The sequence below is a fragment of the Notolepis coatsorum genome, assembly GCF_963971535.1.
Source record: "Notolepis coatsorum genome assembly, chromosome: 2".
NCBI lineage: Eukaryota > Metazoa > Chordata > Actinopteri > Aulopiformes > Paralepididae > Notolepis > Notolepis coatsorum.
The window spans coordinates 186,522,926-186,532,379 of record NC_140166.1 but is presented as its reverse complement, the minus strand read 5'-3'; the positions used below and the strand labels follow the sequence as shown (position 1 = coordinate 186,532,379).

At 41.0% G+C, this 9,454-nt stretch overlaps 1 protein-coding gene across 1 annotated transcript in view; it reads left to right on the top strand.

Moving 5' to 3' along the window:
* Positions 1-9,454, top strand: part of sema6bb (sema domain, transmembrane domain (TM), and cytoplasmic domain, (semaphorin) 6Bb) — a gene marked incomplete at its 3' end in the record, with an annotated part of 302,720 nt that overhangs the window by 194,049 nt on the left and 99,217 nt on the right. Inside the window, exon 10 of the mRNA XM_084308423.1 lies at positions 1,971-2,150. Coding sequence (XP_084164549.1) covers positions 1,971-2,150 — 180 coding nt within the window. The remainder of the gene's footprint in view (positions 1-1,970; positions 2,151-9,454) is intronic.

Below are 9,454 nucleotides of genomic sequence, written 5' to 3'. Positions count from 1 at the left end.
GAAAGATCGAGCCGCGCAGGTGGAAAGATGCGACTGCTGTTACCTCGAGTATCGGAGGGGACTCATGCTATGTATAACTTGGTCCACATTGCAGCCGGCTTGTGGGAGGCATGAAACAGTGTTCAAAGACAGGGGAGGGTTGAATTGGACGATACGAAAAATTGGGATGGGAGAAAAATAGAAAAATGGGAGAAAAAGTGGATAAAAAAAATATATATATATTATTATAATAAAAATAAATAAATAGAACAAAAATAACAATCCAGATGAGACTATTGGACACAGACGCTGCATACATCTGTTGGATTCTGATCAATCAGCCAGTATCACGTCTTCGTCTGTTTGGCTTGTGTTCTCATCTCCATCCACTGACCTCTGCCTAGCTGTTATCAGTTTGTTTATGTGCCGATGGCGACCTCGGCATGCCCTGAGCTCTCAGTCTGCTGCTGCAACCCCCTCTGCCCAGTTTGACTAGAGATAGACACACACATGCAAACCCTGATGCAAACCCTGATGATAATGGTATTACCCTCTTAAAGCTTGTCTCTATATATCAGTTATAAACCAAATATACATTGAAAAAACACTGATTTCTTTCACATCACAGACGATACATACACAGAGGTAATGGAAATCATTAAAACACACACCAAACAAACAACCAAATAAAATGACATGATATTTAAGACATGAAGCATAACAGACAATTTACATGTCAGTTAAAAGACTGGGTGACACTCGCAGGTGTAAACAACTCTGCGATAGTCCTTAAAAGTAGTGAGGGGGATCAATTTGTCCATTTGTCCATTCGCACCTTGTTCCAACTGCAGCAGCAAATTGGAAAGAGGATTGGCCAAAGGAAGTGTTAACCCAGGAAACATCTAGCGGGATATGGTGAGCAGCTCTGGTGTTATAGGAAGTAGATCTAATTTCTTATATTCGTATATTCTCAAATAAATACGGCTGAATATCCGTGTTAGCCAAAACACTGTAAAATGTATCCTCATCCATAAAATCCTCTGCACTAATATTTTGGGATACCATTTTCACTGTGGAAAACAAAGCTAGAAAAAGGAAATGTTTTAGTAGCATCTAGACCACGCCCCCCTGGCTATGCAGAGGTGGAGACCAAATCCAGCATCTAGACCACGCCCCCCCTGACTACGCAGAGGCGGAGACCTAATCCAGCATCTAGACCACGCCCCCCTGGCTATGCAGCGGCGGAGACCCAATCCATCTGTAGTTGTTCCGGACAGCAGCTGTGTCACATGACTCGCCTGGTGGCCAGAACAACAACACATTTTGCAGCTGCATGGCGGCTGCGCCCCCAGGACACAGAGAGCATTGGCAACAACTGCTGGTGTTTTTCCACCAACACTATAGGGATGTTCGATATTGGCTTTTTTACCAATATCCGATATACCGATATTGTCCAACTCTTAATTTCCGATACCGATATCAACCGATACCGATATATGCAGGGTCCCCCCTCCCCCTTTGACAATAAAAGTACGCATTGATGTGTTAATTTCACTGGATGCATTAAACAAGGCATTCTAAATGTAAACATTATCTGTGCATCTCCCCTTTTCTTCTCTCTCTCCCTCTGGTTCTCACTCTCCCTTTCTCTTGTTCCCTCTCTCTCTTTCCTTCTCTCTCCCTTATTTATTGTACTTTTCCTTGTATACTATTGCTACTGTAATTTAGCATTTCATTTACTTGTATGCATGTACATAACCTTGTTTTTGTTACAGCCTCCCACCCACCCCCCCCCCCCCCCCTTCCCTCAAAAGGAATTAGCTTCTTTTTTTGTTTACCGATACCGATCATTTCCGATATTACATTTTAATGCCAATATCGGATATCTCTAATATCACACTATATATTCGGAAAGATTGAGATAGGTTAGAAAATCTTCTAAAAGTGGTCCTTTAACTCAGTAGCCTACTTACATCTCTCCCCCTGTGCAGGTACCAGCTGAATAAGATGGTGGTGGACCCAGAGGCGGGGCCATATAGGAACCGTACGGTCCTGTTCCTCGGCTCCAGCAGAGGAACCATCCTCAAGTTCCTCATCATGCCCAACGGGGACAACACTGTCACCAACACCAACGTGTTCCTGGAGGAACTGGAGGGATACAACCCCGATAAGTAAGCGGTTCATAAACAAAGATGGGTGGAGCAGCTAAGGGCACAGGGAAATAAAGAGAAAAGATGGTTGGTAGAATAGAATAGAATAGAATAAAAATACTTTATTCATCCCGAGGGAAATCTTGCACTACAAATCGCTCACAGTAAACAGTAAACATTTAGGGAGACAAAACAAGTCACAAATGAAGAATAAAATAAGCCTAAGAATAAAAATACCCAGCTCCGGGATATACTTTTCCTATGTTATGTTTATACATTCTAATATAAAATATACAGTAAAATATACAGAAGTCTACAGTAAGTGTAATATTGAACAGTGTTGTTTTAAAAGTTAAAGTCGAGGAAGATGGTACTGTAACTGTCACCCTGTGCTCAGTGATGCAGTGAGGCACAGTGATGCATTGTAAAGTCTGATGGCTGTCGGAATGAAGGTGAGAGCCTGACAGCGAAATACCTGCAGAAAGAGCAAAGAAAGAGAAAGGCATTCATGAGCGAAGAAAGAGAAAGGCACTCAAGAGTTTGAATCCTGAGTTTGAGGCATTCGAACTTGAGGAAGTTGGTGGCGTGATATCCCGAGGAGACCGAGAGATCCTCTAGACACACAGAAAACCTACAGAGAACCATGATAAACCACATTATCCTTAATCTTGCGCAAAAATTGCAGATCAGGAAATAAGGTCTCTTATCTCTTCAACTCTGAAGCAGAACCTTATTCAATTTCTGGATCGCAACGACTGATTGAAGGGAATGGGGCCATTATTATATTGGCAGTAGATAGCATATCTCATGAGGTAGACAACTTTCAGACAACTTTGGAGGTTTGAAACAGCATACAGTGCTGTAGTACAGTCAATGCCCTTTTTTTTCAAAGCCTGTATTGCTGCTTATGGACTGTGTTTGTAATATAGCCCGAGCAATATATTGGTGATAATATCGGACAATATTGGCTCATAACCGGTATATTGGTATCTTCATTTATGTTATCGATATATCGGTATATCGGAAACCAAATGTATCAGCCTTTGAGGGAGTAGATTCTGCTACCAAATTAAGCTGTTTTAAAGAAACACACCAACATTTTGGGAAATTAGCTTACTGTCTTCTCCAGAGAGAGACAAGAAGATAGATACCAGTTTCCTCTCTGTGCGTTCAGTAGAAAGCTATCTGGCTGCACGTTAGCATAGCTTAGCACAATGAATGGAAGCGGACAGTGCCAGTTAGCCTAGGCATTGTCCAACTAACACCTCTTCCGAAGGCTAACCGGCACTGTCCGCAAGCTTACATTTGATGGGAGAAAAATGTCATGGGCATAGCCATTTTCAAAAGGGTCCCTTGACTTCTCACGTCAAAATATCTGAATGAAAATGGACTCAATGGAACCATACAAGCAGTGTTGGGAAAGTTCACTTTCTACATGAACTAGTTCAGTTCACAGTTCACAATTTTCTAAATGAACTAGTTCAGTTCATAGTTCATAATTCTATTTTTTTTTCTTTTTTTTTATAGATTCTTCACGTACAGTTACTTACATTACAAAAACACACATTGGGACAAGGGGGGGGGGGTCCTCCAGTTCATCTCTATGCCATCATCCACACCATAAGCAAGCAAAAACAAAACAAAAAGAAAAACAAGCAAAAAGGAAAGCAAACCAAGACAGGCACTGTACAGTATTGCACTTGCCTCGAGCCCATTCACATGTGTCTTTCATGGGGTAGCACACCGAAGATCTCTCTATACCACATTTGTAAAAATGGAGGCTTATCCTTAATCCAGTTTATCAGAATGCATTTCCGGGCTGAAAGTAGAAGTTTATCAAATAGTTTGAATTGTAAAGGGTGTCACCCCTCCTACCCAAAGTGAAACGTTTATTAACAGATTGCAGAATGGGTACAGTACAGTACAGCTCAATACATACAATTGTTAAGGGGATGCAGACCAGAGAAAGACTTATATATATATATATATATTCATATTCACAGTACATTTTGTTCAACTGTAAAATATCCAACCTCCAGTATGTATCTTAGCTATTTGATAAAAAAATTTGACGGATCCTTGCTAAAAATGTGTGCAAATATCAGCCGATATATAATATTTCTTAACTCCCAAGTATCGGTATCAGGGCTTTAGGCCCAGTCCACACGATCACAGGTATTTTTGACACCGTTTTTTTTTTTAATTATTCAACAACAAAAAACTCTGTCCACACGACGTGGTTTAAACCCCGCACCGAGTGACGTATATACATGTAGTACAATGCCAAAGCAGTAGGTGGCGATGTAGTTCAAACATGAAGGCCATTTCAACCAATCAGAAGGGTTTAGAGTTACTGTAATACCGGAAACTGAACTGAAGTGTGGAACACAATATCCCTCCTTGCTCACAGCCAAACAATTCTACAGTTTGCAGCTATAACAACGTGCAATAAATAAAAAAGGATACATTCACTGTGTGTTCTGCCTCATTTGTTGATGAAACAAAACCAACATCAACACAATTTACCACCAAGAGCGGAGTTTAGTCTCACAAAAAGATCGCCGATTTTGTTAGCTTACGTGCTAACGTAATAATAAAGTAGTAACGTTAATGCTAGTAGAATGAATGGATGAAAACGTTATTTAACAGATTGCAGAATGGGTAGAATACAATACGGCTCAATACAAACAATTGTTAAGGGGATGCAGATTGTTATAGTTTGGACTGGGTTCCTTATAACAATAACTTGACAACACATGAGCTTAGTTTAGCCGCAGCTTCAGGTTTACTCAGCGTCAGGTCAGGAATGCGACAACAGACATCATCTCTTCAACAACACTCTTCAACACAGACGATACGTTTCGAACAAAAGTTTGTTACAATCATTTTCATATGACGCTACTTGAGACAGCTCTGCTCTAATCTCTCTACCCCTCGTTCGGTTGCTAACTTGCTATTGTTTGCAACAGTCTGCCGTAAACATGGGAAATAATTGCGACAGCTCTGCCGTAAACACTGGAAATAGCCTCGGTTACTATGCCCACACGCAACCACTGTAACCGGGATGCGCGCAAAACTTCACCCTGGACTCCGGTTTTCAAAGACCGCGGTTGCAGTGTTCCAAAAACCCGGTTGCGTGTGGTCGAACAGTGCAACTGCGCACATTAAATCACAGTTACATAACACCCCGCTTTCGTGTGGACAGGTCCTTAGTTAGCATTCAGCTTGCCGTGGTTGAGGGAGCAGCAGGAGGGAGTGAGAGCCTTCTGCACATCAGTTGGTTATTATCTTTCACCAGGGCCCATTAGAAGCATTCAAAAGCAAGAGTTTCCTAAAGCTAAATCAAATAGATTGTGGATTGTGGCTTTAACCATGTCACATTTGCCTTGTTAGGAAATGCCCTGGGGCACAATCTAATTATGACAGAATCAAATCTACTGATTTAAAATAACTATGTTATGTTTTGTTGATATCTTGAAGATGAGTGCAACGTTCCCCATGTCCCCTCTCTGGTCCAGAAGAAGCCACTCATCTGTCCCTCAACATCTTCTCTTCCACAAGTGACTCATTTAGGGGCAGTGATTGTGAGAGAAGGAGAGACAGTTGATGAGGGTACTCTGTCCTGACAAACAAAAAACTACCTGTAGGACTGCCGTCAAAAACAACCCGTAGGACTGCCCTGCCTCTTCATTTGGACCCACCGAAATATTGGTAACCAATATTTAACCAACGGCTGCTCCATGATGAGCAAGGTCTCCCCTACATTTTCAAAAGCCTAGAGAAAGCTTGTCTTAAGCTTGTCTTAAATCATCATCATGAGTTATGCATGTGCATGCCTTTGGAGAGCTATTTCAGAACAAACCCAAGACGTGTTCCCCGCCTCCCTTCTCCTCCTGGTATGACAAATACAAATTCTGGATATACTGAATAAAAACCTGCATCGCAATGCTTTTGTTCTCCAGACACACACCGTTCCTCCACTACTCCAAATCAATACAAATTAAATTACTATAAGTATCTTTTGACGGCGGACATGGTGGTCATGTCAGGTTTAACGATCAGACACAAAAAACTATGTTATTGGAACCAGGGCAGTATCCGCTCTTCATTCCTCATGCAAAACAATCCATGAATTTCATAATTAAGCTATTTATAATTTTTATGTATCAATAATCCATTAGATGATTTACTTTAAAAACAAAATCTTGAACATGGGCCTATTTGACATTGTAGAAAATATGTCAGCATTTTTTAAAGATTAGTTTCCTACGCTCATAAGTATGTCAGTTTAAAACTTTTCTGCTCTATAAAGCTCACAAATAATTGTGTCTATATTATATTATATATATATATATATTTTTTTTTGTATGTGTCTATTCATTCTGTTTAAACCAATGGGGTTTTTCTTCACAGTTGCAGATAAAGATTAGGCTACACTAATATTATAGTATAAAACAAAAACTGATGAGTTATATTCATTAAAGAAAGTTGATAAAAAAAAAGACTAATTTAATCAGATTAATCACTTTATTCAAATTGAGGATTTAGTTTGAGGATTATAAAAAAATATATATATATATTGAATTATCTTTTTCCTCCTTTTTTCCGTTTTTCTTCCATCCCAATGTTAGTCGTTATGTCAATTCCCAATCCCCTTCCTGGTCGTTGCACACTCTACCCCCTACCGTCGGTCTAGGAGGGCGGAGACTATCACATGCTTCCTCCGACACAGCCCACCGCTCTTTTCACCTGGCAGCGCGGACTCTCACTGGGAGTGTAACGTGTGGAAGGTCACACTACCTCTCTTAGATCCTTCCCTTGCTGTGCAGGCGCCCCGACCGAACTGTAGAAGTAGCTGTTTACAACGACCAGGACCCACCCTCGCCGGGTTTCCCACCCTCTAACACTGCCAATTGGGTTAGTATGGACGGTCGGCCAACCCGGAAGCACCACAGCTGGATTCAATCCCACTGTCTCTGTAGTGGTGGGCAGACGCTTAGTCCGCTGCGCCACCCGGCCGCCCCAGTTTGAGGATATTTATACAAATATATATATATATATTTAGAAAAAAAGAGATGACAAAAAATATGTAATAATGTATACTATACTATTACTGTACTGTATGTTCCCATCTTGTATTGTACAAGAATTGTTGCAAAAAACACATCCGGTATAAACCATGCCCACTTTCGGTCTTCTATACGAATACAGATACATAATTATACAGTATAGATACATCTCTGCACACCCCTAATACACACACACACACACACACACACACACACACACACACACACACACACACACACACACACACACACACACACACACACACACACACACACACACACACACACACACACACACACACACACACACACACACACACACACACACACACACACACACATATGACTAATACCTACTGATATTAATACCGTCTCCTATTTACTCCAGCTGTCTAGCTCTTCTAGCGCTTCCATTTTACCCTCTCTCTCTCTCTCTCTCTCTCTCTCTCTCTCTCTCTCTCTCTCTCTCTCTCTCTCTCTCTCTCTCTCTCTCTCTTTCTTTTGATGTAGGCTACTCTTTCTTTGTTTCTTCTTTGCTTGCTTACATTGTTTATCTCTTTCATTCTCTCTTGTGTTCTTTCTTTATTCTCTCACTCTGCCTCCTCTCCCCTCTCCTCCCCCCTCCTTCCCTCTCCCTGCATCCTTCCTTATCCCTATCCACAGTAATGTTGACTATGAAGTGTCATCTCTTGGTCTCAGCAGAAATGATCGATTATCCTTAATGACTGTGGACTGTTATTACCACAAGCCATCCCAATGCAGCTGATGCACGAGTGCGCATATGTGCATACAAATATATAAATCTGCTGCTCAGAGGCAGGTGTGTGAGCGATATGGTATATCGCTAAGTGCCTATTGGAGCTGATTCAAGCCTAGATGCTGTTTATGAAGGTCAGGCCCCAAACCCCCTCATACTTCCACAATAAATACAGTATACAGTGCTGCTGTCAGGTCAAAACATTTGCAATACAGTATGTTTTTGAGGAATTAAAGGACCAATCTGTGATTGGACCAAACATAAACAAAAAAAGAAAAATAGAAATGGAGACGGTATGTTTTCACTGACTAGTTTGATTGACTGAGGTCTTGATACCAGGAGGACTAACCCTAGACAACAGGTATGTATCGGTTATTAATGGTATTCTCTGTATTTTGTGTCTGTCAGATGTTTGTTGGTGATGTTTGTAAACACTAGTGTGAAACAGACCAATATTCTATTTTACAGTGGATTAACAATCATCCTTTCTTTACATTCTACATGAGTTACTGAATGACTTCCATGGGTCCTACGGTCATGAAACATACATGGAACGCAGCACACTAAAGACCATCAATTCAGATCTAAAATATTTTGCTTTAAAAACACTAAAACTGGAGTAACAAGGTTATGATCTGACCGTGGCGTTATGTTTTAGCTTGACACTTAAGACAAGCAGGCCAGGGATTGGTTTCTATTGCTTTTTACTCGTATTATATTTTTGTGGTTTATGTGCGGTTTATGTGTTTCATATCCAGGGGAAATGTGCTGATGTTATGTTGTTATGTCAGAGGTTGAATGTGTGGTGGCGGTCCAGTAATAGCCTAATGCATTCTGGTGTTGTGTGCAGCCTCTTTGTGAGTATGTGTGTGTGTGTGCGTGTTTCTTTTGGTTTTGTGTGTGCACGCTTGTTTGTGTACAGCATGTGCATTGTTTTGTGTACACTTGTTCATGGGTGTTTGTGTGTGCGTGCACATGTGTGTGTGTAATTGTATGTGCTATAAAGCTTAAACTATGCCAGGGAGGAGTAGAAGAAGGAACCTTTGTAAAATAAGTGCCACTATGCTGCTGCATTCTAACACATGCGGTTCACATGGTCTATGTGTGTATGCATGTACATGCACGTTCTCCATCGGCCTCTCTCTCTTATCTATTTGTGCACATACTGTAGCACGTGTGTATAAAACGTAGAGAGGCCAATGGAGACCTGTCATCAGCATTAGACTATTCGCTTTTTCTTAATTTTTTTGCTGCAAGTTTTGATCTGCCTGCAGGAGGAATTAGCTTGATGCGCAAATTAGTAGCTCCACTTACATAGCCTCCACTTAACCCCCCCCCCCCCCCCCCCCCCGCTCTCAGCACAATAAAAATCATCTAGACACCTGCACAAAATAGGCTTGCTTCTATATCTTAGCAGCTAAGGCTCAACCTATTCATTCATTCATTCATTCATTCATTCATTCATTCATTCATTCAATCAATCAATAATTTTTTTTTTA